The 18,420-nt window shown below is 42.2% G+C and overlaps 1 protein-coding gene across 2 annotated transcripts in view; it reads right to left on the bottom strand.

Moving 5' to 3' along the window:
* EPM2A (EPM2A glucan phosphatase, laforin) overlaps positions 1-18,420 on the bottom strand; it is a 101,307-nt gene that overhangs the window by 7,990 nt on the left and 74,897 nt on the right. Inside the window, exon 3 of one of the 2 annotated variants that reach the window (XM_007517845.3) lies at positions 6,342-6,583. The exons of the other annotated variant lie outside the window; for it this stretch is intronic. Within the exon in view, the coding sequence (XP_007517907.2) occupies positions 6,342-6,583 (242 nt within the window). The remainder of the gene's footprint in view (positions 1-6,341; positions 6,584-18,420) is intronic. 2 annotated transcript variants of the gene reach the window in all.

The following is an 18,420-nucleotide window of genomic DNA, read 5'->3' on the forward strand; positions in this document are numbered from 1 at the left end:
TCTGTCTTACTCCATGTGACCATGGATTCTGGGAGAGCGAAAATGAGATGGTGTTCAGAAACATGCTTGCCGCAGCTGTGTGACTATGTGGAGAGATGCTTCCTAGCATGGGGTCTGCAGAAACGTTCTGAGTCCCTGTGCACTGAGATGTAGGCACTCTCACTTTCTGCTGTATAACCTTGTTTTCTTTGGACCTCAGTCTTTCTCTGCAAATCTAAGATGGTTTCAGCTGCCCAGGGTCCTGTGAGAATTAAACGAGGGCACCATGATGTTTCTGAAAGGAGTATTTGATGTGTAACGGAGACTTCTGAAAAAACAAGGATGCTGACAAAATTGTCTCCTTGTCCCTTCATGTAGAACAACAATGGTAGGGACAGCCCGGCTCTCTGAAGGGAGACTGGGTCAGCATGCTCTGCCCCTAGAGGAAGACAGGTCCCAGGTCCCACAGTGAGCACAGCCTAGAATGTTCCTGGTTGTGACCACAGAGCAGGAGCCTGGACCTACAGGGATGCAGAGGTCACACCGGCTCCTGTGCTGAAGATGGGCCCCAGATCAAGTGATGGCATTTATGGTCAACAATGTTTATACCCCTTTCCCATATTAGGGAGCTACTCTCCTCCCTGATCCAGCTTTCTAGTCCTTTTTCCAACCCTGACACCACCTCCCCAGATAATACCTTTAGTCTACCTGTTAATTAGCTGTTGTTCTCAAGCAAGAACTGGTAAAATCATGGGCCCCTTGGAATATACCTTAAATAGCCCACTAGCTTTTTCCGAAATGGAGACCTCAAATCTTATCTGCTATAGTCTCACTTTTATATTCCTGATTATTAAACAATCTGTTCTGCTTCATATCTTAGTTCCTTTCAGCCACCAAGTTGCAGATGCTTCCATGACACCATCCTGACTTCCCTGGGCAGACGACCTCACCACTGTGTCCTGGAGCCTCGCCTCTGCAGAGCCCTGCCCCACTAGGGAAAGACAGAGACAGGCTGGGGGTGTGGATCTACCTGCCAACATCCATGTCCAGCAGAGAAGAAATTACAGAAGCCAGAACTCCCACCTCCTGTTTCCCATAATGATCCTGGGTCCACCCTCACAAAAGGAACAGGAAAGCTTCCAATGGAGGGGTTGGGATGGAGAATTCTGGTCATGGGAACTGTGTGGAATTGTACCTCTTATCCAATGGACTTTTCATTCATAATTAAATCAATTTTAAAAAAATTTTAAGTACCTCCATGTTCGTCATCTCTGGCATTTTCTTTCCTCCAGAATAGCCATTCACTGAAATCCTTGGAGCTGAGCTTTCTACAGCTCTCTGCTTCCCCCTGCTGACAACTGCTTGCTACTACTAGTGCAACTGGGTTCTCTGACTTCCAGCATCTTCTTCTTCCTCTACCAGAATCTTACTCCACAGCAATTACTTTACCCCTCTACAACTCTCTGCCCTCTATGCCTCTGCACCTTGGTCTACTGCTTAGTCTACTTTGAATTCCCTTCCTTTCTCCGTAGTGATCTGTCATGCCAACACTTAGGCAGCCTCCACAGTCTCTGCCTCCAGGGCCCAGAGATAGCTCATCAGGTAAGGCGCATGCCTTGTCCCACAAGTGGCCAAAAATCCAGTGGCAGGATGCCGTGGCCCAGGTGAGAGCTCCAGTACTGTGGGGTGCTTGCTTCTATTTCCATCCCTAATCTCTCTCTCTCTCCCTCTCCCTCTCTCTCCCCCCCTCTCTCTCCCCCCTCTCCCTCTCTCCTCTCTCTCCCTCTCCCCCCCTCTCCGTCTCTCCTCTCTCTCCCTCTCTCTCCCTCTCTCTCTCCCTCCCCCCCTCTCTCCCCCTCTTTCTCTCTCCCTCTCCCTCTCTCTCTCCCTCTCTCTCTCCCCCTCTCTCTCCCCCCTCTCCCTCTCTCTCTCTCTTCCTCTCCCTCTCTCTCCCTCTCTCTCTCTCCCTCCCCCCTCTCTCCCCCTCTTTCTCTCTCCCTCTCCCCCTCTCTCTCTCCCTCTCCCCCCCCTCTCTCTCTCTCTCCTCTCTCTCCCTCTCTCTCCCTCTCTCCCTCTCTCTGCCTCTCCCTCTCTCTCTTCCATTCCCTCTCCCTCCCTCTCTCTCTCTCCCCTCTTTGTGAAAACCTGACCTCAAGCAGTCAAACAGTGTCTGTGAAGTCCTGTGTCCTCAAAAGAAAACAACAACACAACTCCTCTCCTAAGGTGATCTTTCTAAAGTACTTGAATTGTTGCTACCATAGTCTTCTCTGTACTTAACTTAGTTCTGAACTTGTGTAACTAACTATCCCTTAACATTGGAGCGAGGCTGCGTTATTTGTCTCTGTTGTCTAGGACTGTCACCGTGCAATCCTCTTTGCAAATATATGCTCAGTTAGTGCTAGCATAATAAGCAAAGTTTCACTATGGCTACTCAGCTCCAAGCTTCACTAACTTTAGTGGTTTCAAGAATGTCCTGATTGCCCCGGATCTCTTAGTCCCTAAGCCATTCTCCAAAGTGCAGTGAGGACCTGGCATCTCCCAGGGTGGAAGGCAAAGTCCTTCTCCATCCTCCCCCATTCTCTGGTCTGCAAGGGCACTAGCTTTCATGTCTTTCAGTCCCCACAACACTCTCAAGCAGGTCCCGGTGTGTCCGAGGCTATTTTCCACCATTACTTCCTCCCAGTCCTCTCTTCAGATCTTAGCTCATACATTATTTCCCAAGAAAATATTCTCTACGCCTGTCCTAGGCCGATTTACCTGTGCATGCTCTCACAGCAATGTTTCTGTCATCTTTCTAATAGAGAAAATTATTATGATTTTGCATGTGTCTGCAGTTATTAGTACCTGTCTGCCCTGCATTTGTTATATGCTCCATGTGGAGAGGGGCTGTTGCTGCTTTTCTGACATGTAAGTGCTGCGTGCTAAGCGACCGTCCCACTCGGGTGCTCGGCTCTGCTGTTGCTGCTTTTCTGGACCACTGTGACCTCACGGTGCAGCCTAATGCAGATACTTCACCCATGGCAGGCACATAGCCTATGGCCACGTCACCCTGAACACGCCCGATTTCATCTCATCTCAGAAGATAATAGGTAGCTAGGCAGGTTAGTTGTTCAGTAATAGATGATAGATAGATAGATAGACAGACAGACAGAGGTGCATCTGGTTAAGTGCACACATTACAGAAGATTCCGGGTACATCTGGGTGACAAGAAGATTCCAAAACAGAAGATTCCGGGTGCATCTGGGTGACAAGTCTAGCAGATGGAGACTTGTCTCAAGTGGCCTCCCCCAGGGCTCTGTTCTGGCTCCTACGCTATTTAATATTTACATCAATGACCTCCCAGAAACTTCTTCAAGGAAGTTCATCTACGCCGATGACATCTGCTGTGCAACTCAGGCATCCAAGTTCGACATCCTCAAGGAAACACTCACGAAACACATGTCTCTGATATCTGATTACTGTAAAAAATGGCGACTAATCCCTAGCACTGCAAAAATTGTATCATCTGTTTTCCATCTACACCATGCCTCGGCCTCGCGTGAGCTTAATGTGCAGCTTGGTGATACGAGAATCCGGCATGAAGCCCAGCCAGTCTATCTTGGCGTTACTCTTGATCGCACTCTGTCATTTCACGAACATCTCATAAAAACTGCAGCAAAGGTGGGCGCGAGGAATCACATCATTGCAAGACTGGCCAGCTCCTCATGGGGCGTGAGCGCTTCCACACTACCATCATCCTCTCTGGCATTATGCTATTCCACTGCAGAATACTGTGCCCCAGGATGGTTCCGTAGCCCCCATGTCCACTTGGTCGATTCCAAATTATATTCCTCCATGAGGATAATTTCTGGAACCATCCGTTCCACCCCGGTTCCATGGCTGCCAGTTCTTAGCAACATTGCCCGGGATGCGGCATCATCTAAGTTCATTTCCCACGTCTACGCTCGACCGGACCTGCCAATATACGCAGAGATCTTCGCCCACCCTGTCCAACGCTTGACGTCTCTTCACCCAATCTGGTCCCCTACGCCTACACTGAACTTCTCTGTTCCAGACTCTTGGAAACAGAGTTGGCAGTCAGCCGAGGTCAAGAACAAACACCTCATCACAGACCCCTGCAAGCGTCAACCCGGCTTTGACCTAGCACGTTATGACTGGGCCCTCCTCAATCGCTATCGAACAGGCCATGGCCAGTGCGCCGCTATGTTCCATCGCTGGGGAGCCAGAGACGACCCCAACTGCCCCTGCGGCTACAGACACACTATGACCCACATAGTCAATGACTGCCACCTCTCCAGATTCAAAGGAGGTCTCGAAACTTTACATCAGGCTCAACCTGATGCTGTTGACTGGCTACGGAAGAAGGGCAAACGCTAGAAGAAGAAGTGCGCAAAGACCCAGGTTCAAACCCCTGGTCCCCACTTGCAAGGGGAAAGCTTCACAAGTGGTGAAGCAGGGCTGCTGCATAAAAAAAAAAAAATTATTAAAAAAAGAACTATGCTTAATGGCTAAGCAAATCAAAGGAGGCATTTTAAGCAGAATCCAAGATAAGTTGTCAGAAGATATTTATAGAGAGAGAGATTATCAGTAAATATTTTATTCATTTCATTATATGTCATTCAAATTTAAGTCCTTTGATTATAGAAAATTAAGCAATTAAGCAGGCTTTCAACCACCAAGTTGCAGAAACTACTACAATCCCATCCTGCCCTCCCTGTGCAGATGCACTGGGAGGGCTGGCATAAGGATCCCAGATCGGGCCCCCAGCTCCCCACCTGCAGGGGAGTCGCTTCACAGGTGGTGAAGCAGGTCTGCAGGTGTCTATCTTTCTCTCCCCCTCTCTATCTTCCCCTCCTCTCTCCATTTCTCTCTGTCCTGTCTAACAACGACGACATCAACAGCAACTACAACAACAATAAAAAACAATAAGGGCAACAAAAAGGGAAAATAAATAAAATTTAAAAAAAGAAAGGAAGTGAATCAGGGCCCAAAGAAGTGAATAAAAATGGAAAAACATAATATACGTATATAGATGTAGAGATATGTACTCAGCCCGTATCTACAGCCTTAGGAGAACTATAACCGTTTCCACTGGAGGAAAATAGAAATCTGGTGCTGGGAATAGTGTAGAATTATACCCCCTGACATCTTATAATATCTTATAATTTTGTAAATTACTAATGAGATTTTAAATAGACTTAAAAAGTGAAAGTTAAGCAAGCAAGTAGATGAGGATAGATGATTGACAGAAGGATGATAGAGGTCTAAATCTCGAATAGGTCCCTCTCTCCATTGTCACTGGTCATCTCCATCAGGAACAACAAAAGAGACCCCTTTGTGGGCCCTCATAGGACCTAACCCTCAATGTAGATCAACAACGGTAGGGAATGTTCCACCCTCCAAAGGAAGGCTGGACAACATACTCTATGTTCCACCTAAGGAAGATGGGTCCTGAAATTGGGGCAGCTTGGAACATTCCTACTCATGACCACAGAATGTGAGCTCAGATCTACAGGGATGCAGAGGTCACATAGGCTTCTAAGATGATTTTGGGCCCCAGATCACATTAAATTGATGCAGTTTACAGTCAATATTTATACCCCTTTCCCATATTTGGGAGCTACTCTCTTCCCTGATCCAGCTTTCTGGTCCTTTCTCCAGCCATGACATCATCTCCCAAAACAATAACTTAGATAAACCTGCATATCAGATGTCAGGATCAGGAAAGAAAAAAAAATAGTATAGTCATGGGCCCTTTGGAATATAACTAAAATAGGCCTACTAACTATCTACAAAACAGAGACCCCCCCCCCCCAACTCTTCATATGAACTTTTCCAGCCTTTACATTCATGGATAGTCAACAATTTGTTTGGCTTTATATGTTAGCTCTTCTTTCAGCCATCAGGTTCCAGATGCTACCATGATGCCAACAGACTTCCCTGGGAAGACAGGCCCAACAATGTGTCCTGGAGCCCCACTTCCCAAGAGCCCCACCCTACTAGGGAATAAGAGAGGCAGGCTGGGCGTATAGATTGACCTACCAACACCCATGTTCAGCAGGGAAGCAATTACAGAAGCCAGACCTTCCACCTTCTGCTCCCACAATGACCCTGGGTCCATACTCCCAGAGGGATAAAGAATAGGAAAGCTGTCAGGGGAGGGGATGGGATACGGATTTCTGGTGGTGGTAATTGTGTGGAGTTGTACCCCTCTTATCCTATGGTTTTTGTCAGTGTTTCCTTTATATATTTTTTTTTTTAAAAACATAAGGGATGATAGATAGATGATCGACAGGCAGACAGTAAGAGCTTCTCTTAAACACATTCATAGTGAACTCACAAAGATTTTTTTGGTACCTACCTTCAGTGCTCATGTCTGGTGTTGGCATCCAGATGTAGGCTATGCCTTCATCCTTATACAATCTAGTCATGGTGTCTGGAGTCATGGGCTCTTGGTAGCGATTGCAGCCTGAAGAATTCTGTACAATGTCCCATTCAGTCTGGAAATTCATCACAGCTGTAATCCCCAATTCATGTTTCAATTTGATGGTTACATGTTCCACTTGGCGAGGACAGCTGCCCAGCCAGATATTTGGTAGAATTCTAATGAGAACACATGAACTGAACTGTTAGTGTTGATATTATGATTTGAAATCTGAAGACTTTCATAAAATATGTAGCATTAAAATGAAAATTGAACTTTCAGAATAGCCCAGAAAAATAAAGCTGAACTAGTAATACAAACATGTGTGTTATTGTTGAAAGGGAAGCAGAAACACCAGAGTTTTAGTTTTAGGGGAAGCAAACAATCGCTTCACTAACGCCACAAGAGTTGTAGCACTTCAAATACACAAGAAAGTGAAGTCTAGCAAGTCCTGTTTATTCCACAAATACTTATGTGGTTCAACATTAGGTAAAGTTAATCCACACAATTCCCTGGGCAGATGACCCCACCAGTGTGTCCTGGAGCCTCCCCTCCCCAGAGCCCTGCCCCACTAGGGAAAGACAGAAGCAGGCTGGGGGTGTGCATCCACCTGCCAACATCCATATCCAGTGGAGAAGCAATTACAGAAGCCAGACCTCCCACCTTCTGCTCCCCATAAAGAATTTTGGTCTATGCTCCCAGAGGGATAAAGATTAGGGAAGCTTCCAATGGAGGAGATGGGATGCAGAAAGCTGGTGGTGGGAACAGTGTGGAATTGTACCCCTTCTTATCCTTGTTTTATCTTATTGATCATTATTAAATCAACAAACAAATAAATAAAAATTAAAATGGCATGAGACATTGAATATCAAATAAACAATCACTTTTGGGAGTCAGGCGGTAGCGCAGCAGGTTAAGCACAGGTGGCACAAAGTACAAGGACTGGCATAAGGATCCCAGTTTGAGCCCCCGGCTCCCCACCTGCAGGGGGGTCACTTTACAAGTGATGAAGCAGGTCTGCAGGTGTCTGTCTTTCTCTCCCCCTCTCTGTCTGCCCCTCCTCTCTCCACTTCTCTCTGTCCTATCCAACAACAATGACATCAATAACTACAACAATAAAAAACAACAAGGGCAACAAAAGGGAATACATAAATAAATATTAAAATAATAATAATAAATAAAATTACTAAGATTGAAATATCAGGATAATGACATGTAAAAATCAAACATATTTTCACTATACTAATAGTCAAGAAGACATTGCGTATTGTGGGTAACTCATTCAAAAATAATTTTAAAAATATAAAACATCTAGTAATACATGTAACCAGAAAGAAACACCTAAAACTTTTAATAGAAAACATTTTGAAAAAACAACACATCAATAGACATAGTATGATTTTTAACTGGTAAACTTAAAATCATAAATGTAAATATTTCAAAATTAATATTCAAATTTAATGTATAAATATATACTAGCCCTATATTCAACTCTAACATCATCTTCTCAGATGATATTTTCTTAATTTTTACTCATAAAATGGAAATATTGACAAGACCATAGGATAAGAGGGGTATAACTCCACACAATTTCCACCACCAGAACTCCGTATCCCATCCCCTCCTTTAATAGCTTTCCTATTCTTTATCCCTCTGGGAGTATGGATCCAGGGTCATTATGGGTGGAAGGTGGAAGGTGGAAGGTTTCTGTAATTGCTTCTCTGCTGAGCATGGGTATTTGCAGATGGATCCATACTCCCAGCCTGTCTCTCTCTTTCTCTACTAGAGCAGAGGTCTGGGGAAGCAGGGCTCCAGGACACATGGTGGGGTCATCTGCCCAGGGAAGTCTGGTTGGCATCATGATAGCATCTGGAATCTGGTGGCTGAAAAAGAGTTAACATATAGCAGAACAAACTGTTGACTAATCATGAACCTAAAGGCAAGAACATTGCAGATGAAGATTTGGGGTATCAATGGTGGAAAAAAAAAAGTTAGTATGTCTGTTTTAGGTATATTCCAAGGGGCCCGTGACTTTACTAGTTTTTTTCCTGAGCCTGCCAGCTAATATGCAGATGGATCCAGGTTATTATCTGGGAGATGGTGTCATACTTGGAAAAAGGACTAGAAAGCTGGATCAAGGAAGAGAGTAGCTCCCAAATATGGGGAAAGTATATAAATATTGTTAACTGTAAACCCCATTGATTTGATCTGCGACCCTTATTCCACACAGAACACAGATAATATTTCTTACTGGAATGTTAGATATAAAGCTCAAACAAAAACTACTAAAGTCATGGGCCCTTAGGAATCTACCTAAAATAGACTTCCTAGTTTCTCTCCACATTAAGATCCCTCTTCTCATCTGTTCTATTCCTACTTTTGGTTCCTATTTTTTGTTTTGTTTTGTCCTGCTTTATATCTTACTGTTTTTCAGGCACCAAGATGCAGATGCTACTATGACTCCACCCTGACTTCCCTGGGCAGAAGATTCATCGCTGTGTCCAGAACCTCAGCTCTCCAGGCTGGGGGGATGGGTAGACCTGCCAGTGCCCATGTCCAGGGAAGAAGCAATTACAGAAGCTAAAACTCCCACCTTCTGTACCCTAAAAATAAGTTTGATCCATTTATCCCAGAGGAAGAGAAATGTTAGGGGAAGATAATCAGAGGGCTCTAAACTCCAATTCCATCAAGACACAAAGAAAGGAGAGGGAAGGGAGTCGGGCTGTAGCGCAGCGGGTTAAGCGCAGGTGGCGCAAAGCACAAGGACCGGCATAAGGATCCCGGTTGGAACCCCGGCTCCCCACCTGCAGGGGAGTCGCTTCACAGGCGGTGAAGCAGGTCTGCAGGTGTCTGTCTTTCTCTCACTCTCTCTGTCTTCCCTTCCCCTCTCCATTTCTCTCTGTCCTATCCAACAACGACAACAACAATAATAACTACAACAATAAAACAACAAGGGCAACAAAAGGGAATAAATAAAATAAATTTTAAAAACAGAAAGGAGAGGGGGAAAAAGAAGGGCATTTGGAAGTAGCAATATGTGTGGGTATGACTTAGAAAGGAAGAGAAGGAATATAAATATGGATAGTTACAGAAATCCTAATCAACCCATATCTGTAATCTTTGGAGAACTACTGCAGTTTCCAATGGAAGAAATGGGGACACTGAACTCTAGTGGTGGGAACTGTGTGGAATTATATACCCTAGTTGTCTCATAATTTTGTAAATCAGTATTACATCATTAATTTAAAAAAAAAGTATAACCTATTGCATGGGGTGCATATTATCTTATTCACAAGTCATTTCACAAGTTTAGACTCTTTCTGGAACTAATGAACCAGCAACAGTTTTCAAACTTTGCTTGAATCGTGTTACCTAGAACTACACAGATTGACTGCAGAGCCTTCAGGTAACAGTGTGAGATGACAATGGTAAACATCACTGGTTCTCAGCCACAGTTCCCAAATATCCCTATTCCAAGCACGAAGAACAAACCTTTTTTTTACTTGAACCAGATAGCCGAGTGGCTTATTTTATCAAGTACGTGAGCTGAAGTGACTCAAGGACAGTGGTATGTTTAAGACATCCTGCAACCACCCCACCCCACCCCCCACCCCCACTTTTGCACTGATTAGGAGAGAACAAGTGCACACGGAGCAGCTATAAGACTGAAGTCACCTGGGATGTTAAACTCCATCTGGGAGGACAGCTGCCTTGGAAAGTTAATTTTCAAAACATTTGGTAATGATTACAGGATGCTAAGCCAAGCTATTTGTCATCTTTGAGCCTCTGATGTGCTCACATAGAAAACAGGCTCCCAATAACTAATCCGCAGGAAATTCATGAGTAAATATTGTGAACTTAAATAAAACGTACCACTCTGGGCTGAGGAAAAAGAAAAGGGCTTCATTTCAGAATTGATGGCACCTTTGGGGGAGAGAGGTATGCCAAGGAAGGGGGCACTGGGGGCCTTTCTCAACCAGGTTTGGAACAAAAATGTATTTATAAGGAAAGAGAAGAAGTCATGTGTGGTGGAAGCTTGCAACACACTGAGAGTTTCAAGTAGCAAGATGCTCGGCTGTGAGGGCATGCATTCACATTTATGTGAGCTGATACAAGTGGTATCTGTTATAGGGCAGGAAGCCCATACTAGATGAAAGAACATGCAAACGAGGAAGCAAAAAGTTCAGGGCAGCATTTTATGTTCAGGTTGAAAGAAGCATCCTAAGCTTCCATAGCTTTCCCATAGTGCTGAAACCTAGAAGCAGGAAGGAGCATCATGGCATGCTGTGCCTAAGAAAAGCAAAGGAATAAAAACAGAATCCTCAAGAGATAACTGCTCCCCTTATTTATCACAATATTATTCACAGTAGTCAGTTACAGAAATAGCTTCAATGTCAGGAGTTGGGCGGTAGCTCAGCGGGTTAAGCGCACATGGCGCAAAGCACAAGGACCAGAGTAAGGATCCGGGTTTGAGCCCCCGGCTCCCCACCTGCAGGGGAGTCGCTTCACAGGTGGTGAAGCAGGTCTGCAGGTGTCTGTCTTTCTCTACCCCTCTCTGTCTTCCCCTCCTCTCTCCATTTCTCTCTGTCCTATCCAACAGGGATGACATCAATAACAACAATAATAACTACAACAACAATAAAAAAGGGGCAACAAAAGGGAAAATAAATAAATAAATAGCCAAAATGTCAATCCACAGGTATATGGATAAGGAAGGTCTGGTATATAAATAAATGGGACTTCAAAAACCAGAACGGGCAAGAGTCTGATTGACTTAGTGATGGCCATTTTGGGCAACATGAGACACCCTATCAGCAGGAGTCCCAGTCAGGGCATTCTCACATTTCCCCATAGACACTGTGGTCCTAGACCTCTCAGGAATCCCTCTGTTTGCTATCACTAGTCACTCCAATGAGAATGTCTTCACTGGCCCTTTCATGGGCCTCTCCAGGACTTTCTTCTCACTACAACCTAGCACTAGTAGGGATTGCCCCACTCTGTAGAGAGGCTGGTCATCCTACTTGAAGAGGATTGAAGCTATAACAAGTGTAGCCTAGAACGCCCCTAGATGTGACCATGGACTGTGAGCTCAGACTAACAGAGGCCCAGAGGTCATACAGGACCCTGTGCTAAATACAAAGATACACGGGCTCCAAGTGAGATCGATGGGGTAAACAGTTAAATATATATATGTATATATAATTAACTGCCTTAACCCAATGTCCAGTGTGTCCGGAGCCCCACCTCCCCAGAGCCCTGCCCCACTACGGAAAGATAGAAACAGGCTGGGGGTATGGACCCACCTGCCAACACCCATGTCCAGCAGAGAAGCAATTACAGAAGCCAGACCTTCTGCAGCCCTGAATGGTCCTGGGTCCATACTCCCAGAGGGATAAAGACTAGGGAACCTTCCAATGATGATTTTAAGTGGTAATTCCATTCTCCACTCTCACACCATCCTCCCAGATAATATTTCTAGTCCATTTTCATGTTAGCTGTTAAGCTCAAGCCAAGATTACTAAAGTGCTGGGATCCTTGAAACATCTCTAAAATAGAAATCCTAGCTTCTTTCCACCCTAGGCTCCCTATTCTCATTGGCTCTAGTCTTACTCTTTGTCCTCTGTTTATAAAAAGTTTTGTTCTTCCTTTTGTCTTAACCATCTTTCAGCCACCAAGTTTCAGATGTTACTATGATCCTATCCTGACCTCCCTGGTCAGGTGACATCATCAATGTGTCCCAGAACCTCACCTCTTTAGAGCCCTGCCCCACTAGGGAAAGATAGAAACAGGCTGGGGGTGTGGATACACCTGCCAACATCCATGTTCAGTGGTGAAGCAGTTATAGAAGCCAGAATGCCTCCATTCTGCACACCAAAAAGAATTGTGGTTCATGCCCCCAGAGAGGGAAATACTAGGCGAAGATGACCAGAGAATTCTGAACCCCAGCTCAACTGGGACCTGGAACTTTTGTGACCAGGTACCTTCTTCCCCCTCCCCCATTACGGAGAGGGAAGAGAATTGGAAGAATACCTGCGGAAGTAAGGTCCTGTTTCCCTGACCTGAGAGGGAAAGGAGAAAGGAAGAGCACCTGGAAGTTGTAATGGATATATGAGTGGCTTAGAAAGGAGGAGGAGGTGGGGCTTTACAAGTGAGCAAAAACAGAAATAGCATGGGTCAGCCATCTTTGCCCGAATGACCCACATGCTTCTCTGGTATGTGTCTTGTCATTTTCTTTTCTGACTAAAAGTTTAAAATATGGGGGGACCCTATGAGAAATACTTTGCTAGAGTAAGAGGGGGGGGAGCCTTTAACAGCAGAATAAAAATAACTCATCAGAGTCTTATAAGTAAAAAAAAAAATCATATACCCAATGGAGTACTACTCAGCAGTTAAAAGACTATATTGATGTCCTCTGAGACAAAATGGATGCACTTAGAGGTTATTATGTGTAATGAAGTAAGAAAGTGAAGGGCAGCTACCAGACAATTTCATTCATATATGGAATATAGATAAGTGAAACATGGATACCTAAAATAGACTCTCTAGCTTCTTCCAACACAAAGACCCCAAATCTCATCTGCTAGACTTCTACCTTTAGGTTCCTGACTACTAAACAATCTGTTCTGCTTTACATCTTAATGTTTTTCAGCCATCAAGTTGCAGATGCTACCACGACACCATCCAGACTTCCCTGGGCAGACGGCCTCACCACTGTGTCCCGGAACCCCACACCTCCCCAGAGCCCTTCCCCACTAGGGACAGACAGAAACAGTCTGGGGGGATGGATCCACCTGCCAACGTCCATGTCCAGCAGAGAAGCAATTACAGAAGCCAGACCTCCCACCTTCTTCACCCCATAATGATCTTTGGTCCATACTCCCAGAAGGTAAAGAATTGAGAAGCTTCCAATAGAGTGGATGGGATATAGAACTCTGGTGATGGGAATTGTATGGAATTATACCCTTCTTATTCCAGAGGACAGTGTCCATTTTGTGACAACAGAGATGGATTTTGAGCACATTATACTAAAAAAAAAAAAATGAGACAAGTTACACAGGAAAAGAAAAGTAGTTTGATACACCTCAGGTGGAATCTAAAAAAAAAAAAATCCCACTCACTAAGCAGAGAGTAAAACCCCTCTTATCCTATGGTCTTGTCAATATTTCTATTTTATAAATAAATTAAAATTTGTTATAAATTAAAATTTAGCATTCAAGAAAAAAACTGGTAAACCAGTCAATAGATGAAAATGACACTGTTTAGCTTTAAAAAAAAATTCTATCGGGAGTCAGGCAGTAGTGCAGCGGGTTAAGCGCACATGGCACTAAGGGCAAGGACCTGCATAAGGATCCGGGGGAGTGGCTTCACAAGCTTCACAAGCAGTGAAGCAGGTCTGCAGGTGTCTGTCTTTCTCTCCCCCTCTGTCTTCCCTTCCTCTCTCCATTTCTCTCTGTCCTATCCAACAACAACAACATCAATAATAACTACAACAATAAAACAACAAGGGCAACAAAAGGAAATAAAGAAATAAGAAAAAAATACAAAAAAAAATCTATCCTATCATCTTATTCTTAGCTACTTTTCAAGTTTATTTAAACTAACCAGAAGCCTTAAGAAACTCAGAACAAGTCTGAGCAAAACAGCCACTATATATATCCTACATCAAGTTTCTAATGGAAATAAGTCTGTAGAACACGCACATCTACAGTCGTAGATGCAAGCATGCATTCATACATATGTACAGTCTCAGAAGCCGACGTTTCTGACTTTTTCAGATAACATAAGTAATTATTCCTCTAGAAATACTAGATGTTAAAATCTACTTATGGAAATGACTATAAAATCATTTCTAATTGTTTAATAAGTATGTTTTGAACCTGTGATACAGATAACTAAAGATAAATTCTGAAAACAAGCACTGCATTGAAAGACAGAGAAATGTTTATGTTGTGTTAAACCATTCCATGAGATTTAGAGACAAAAGGCTCTACTTGTTAGAACCATGCAAATCAATAAATTCTACTTAATAAGGTGGCTAAAGTGTCCTCTGTGTGCATTCTGTTTCAGTCTGCATCTATAAAAAGTGACGTATTTCTAGTTACAAGACACACTAGAGATTTTTTTTTAAAGCATAATATGTTTTCAAAATAGTAATTAAACTTTTACTTAACCATTCAAATAAGAATGATTAAACACCATTAAAAATCAAGTTTTACTCAACTCATTTTAGTTCTGATCGCTTTGTGTCAGCAATACATTAAATAAATTTTTTAAATCAAGATTTTAAGATGGAAAGAATCTTCTTGAAATATAAAAAACAAAGAACAAAAACTCCCACATGACACTTTTAATGAAAGATTCCAAATTATAAAGATTTAATGGTGGAATAAAAAATATAGGTTCAAATTATTTTGTAAGTTACATTGTAAAACCTTCAGAGAATTATTCTATAAATAACTTATTTTCCAGCATGAACTATATCAGAGATTTCCGTCAGATTTAATATAAATTATCTGGAAAGGTCAAACTGAAATCATTATAGCAAACTGATACTGACAGTCAACATAAAACAGAAGTATCAAAAAATGCTAGCCAACTGGATATAACAAAATTCTATCCAGCCAGATACAGCAATATACTAAAAATTTTGTACATCATGACCAAGTAGGACTTAGCTTAGAAATGCAAGGCTAGTTCAGTATATGTAAAGCAATAACTAAGATCCATCACATCAATAAAATAAAAACCAAAAGTCACATGAATATCTCAAAAGACTCAGAGAAAGCCTTTGACAAAAGCCAACATCCCTTCATGATCAAAACACTACAAAAAATTAGGATAGATGGAAAAGTCCTTAACCTTGTTGAGTCCAAATACAGCCAACCTACAGCCAACATCACACTCAGTGGAGAGAAACTGGAAGCATTTCCTACACAGGTCAAATCCTAACTGGACCGCACACTATCACCGTTACTATTCAACATAGTGTTGGAAATTCTTGCCAAAGAATTCAGGCAATAAGGATACAAAGTGGAGGAAAAGTCAAACTGCCATTCTTTGCAGATGATATAATAGTACCCACAGAAAGACCTAGAGAATCCATCAGGAAGCTCCTGGAAATTATCAAACAATATAATCAGGTGTCAGGCTACACAATTAACATATAAGAGTTGATGACATTACTTTCTGCAAACACTGAGTTAGAAGAAAAAGAAATCCACAAATCAGTTCCACTCACTATAGCAGCAAAAACAATAAATTATCTAAGAACAAACAACAAAAGGAGTAAAAAAAAAAAAACGTGTATACTGAAAATTATGAGTCACTCTTCAGGGAAATAGAAAAAGATACAAAGAAGTGGAAAGATATCCCATGTTCAAGGATTGAGAGAACTAGCATCATCAATATGTATATTCTACCCAGAGCCATACAAGTTTAATTTGATCCCCATCAAGGTCCCATCATTTTTTAAGAGAAAAGAATAAACATTACAAACATTTATCTGGAACCAGAAAATACCTAGAATCATAAAGCAATCTTGAGAAAAATAGAACAGAACTGGAGGCAGGCAACTGTAATCAAAACTCTGGTACTAGAACAAAAATAAACACAGTGGCAAATGAAATAGAATTGAGAGCACAAAAAATAAGTCCCCATACCTACGGACATCTAGTTTTTTACAAGAGGGCTCAAACTATTAAATGAGAAAAAGAGAGTTTCTTATGCAGAATAGTAAAACTAAACCACTACATTTCACTACACATAAAAGTAAACTCCAAATGTAAAAAAAATTGGATATTAGACCATAAACTATCAAAATACTTAGAGGAAAATTTTGGAAAAATTTTTTTCACCTAACTTTTATAGGCATCTTTAATGATTCAAGTCCAATTATAAGGAAGACAAAAAACAAATACAAAAAAAAAATCAATGGGACTACATCAAATTGAAAAAGCTTACTCAAAGCAAAAGAAGCCACCACCCAAATAAAGAGAGTCCTTATGGAATGGGAGAAGATATTCACATGCCATACATCATACAAAAGGCCAATAACCAAAATATATAAAGAGCTTGCCAAACCAAGCTACAAAGAAGCAAATGACCCCATCCAAGAGTGAAAAGAAGATATGAAAATAACATTCACTAAAGAGGAGCTTCAAACAGCCAGAAGACATGATAAAAAATGTGCCACGTTATTGTTAGATAAATGCAAATACAAACAATGAGATACCTATTCACTCCTGTGAGGATGTCATATATCAGAAAGGATAGTATCAACAAATGCTGGAGAGGTTGTGGGGACAAAGGAACCCTCCTGCCCTGCTGGTGGGAATGTGTAAATTGGACCATCCCCTATGAAGAGAAGTCTGGAGAACTCTCAGAAGGCTAGAAGTGGACCTCCCCTATGACCCTGCAATTCCTCTCCTGGAGATACATCCAAAGGAATCAAATACACCCATCCCAAAAGATCTGTGTATGTCTATGTTCATAGCTGCACAATTCGTAATAGCCAAAATCTGGAAGCAAACTTGGTGTCCAACAACAAATGAGTGGTTGAGAAAGTGGTGGTATACTACTTGGCTATTAAGAATGATAAATTCTCCTTCTTACACTCATCTTGGATGGAGTTTGCCTCAAGAGAGCTTCATTTTAAGTGAGATAAGGCAGAAAGAGAAGGTTGACTATGGGATAGAATCTGAGATTAAGAACATAAAAGGGAAACACAGAGTAGAACTTGGACTGGAGTTATTGCATTGCACCGAAGTAAAGGACTCATGGGGGCTGTGTGCAAGGTATCTTCAGGACCTGGGGCCTGATGGTGGAGGAAGATTCAGGCTGGGAGTCAGAGTGTCTTCAAGAAAACTGAGAAATATTACACATGTACCCAAAACTGTATCTACTGTATACCATTAATTCCCTCTCACCTACACACATGAACAAAAAAACAAACAAAATGAAGAAGGGGGGGAAAGTGGAATTCTAAACCATTCATTCTGGATAAGACTCTCTCACCTTCCCCTAATGGAATGCTACATTCCCTAAAATGGTATTTCTCTTTTTGACCAACAATCTAGCGTCATCATTTTTCTGACTATAGAAAAGTTTCAAAACCTAGCTTCGCATTCAAGTCACATTATGTGCTTTTATAAAAAAAAAAAAATACTATTATCAGGGTCTACACCAGACATCGTGATAAACCGGTTCTGGGAGTTGGGTGTACTACCTGTGTATTGCTTTTTTCTCTAGACATAACCAGGTTACATAGAGTAGATGTTGATATACAGGCATATTCTAGCAACACTAGCCTGGAAAGTTCTTTTTTTATTTATTTTCCCTGTTGTTGCTCTTGTTGTCTTTTTATTGTTGTTGTAGTTATTATTGTTGTTATTGATGTCGTTGTTAATAGGACAGAGAGAAATGGAGAGAGGAGGGGAAGACAGAGAGGGGGAGAGAAAGACAGACACCTGCAGACCTGCTTCACTGCCTGTGAAGCGACTCCCCTGCAGGTGGGGAGCCGGGGGCTCGAACCGGGATCCTTATGCTGGTCCTTGCACTTTGTGCCACCTGTGCTTAACCCGCTGAGCTACCTCCTGACTCCCCAGGAAAGTTCTAATATAAGATAAGGTTAGGATATAGATTTCAACACCATTTAATAGCAGTAAACACTGTGGTAGTGAGAGGAGACAGACTTGCTCAAATCTATACATGTACATGTAAATTTAAGTCCTTAGCTTTCTCCAAAACATAGTTTCAGGAGCAGATAAGACTCTAAGATAGAATGAGGACTGGAAAACTGTCTATTATAAAAGAGTATGATGAAAAAATATATTTATGTTTTTTATGCATAGTCTTCTTTCAAAAGTCAAAACTAAGTGTACTTCTCTGCCGTACAGAATATTTAATGCAACTGTATACATTAATAATGTTTTATGTATAAAAATGATTGACTTGGGCTTTCACCATTGCCACTACAATTCAACAAAATTGGATTTAAATAAATTCCATCTTAGAAATA

This window comes from Erinaceus europaeus, chromosome 4 (assembly GCF_950295315.1).
Source record: "Erinaceus europaeus chromosome 4, mEriEur2.1, whole genome shotgun sequence".
Lineage (NCBI taxonomy): Eukaryota > Metazoa > Chordata > Mammalia > Eulipotyphla > Erinaceidae > Erinaceus > Erinaceus europaeus.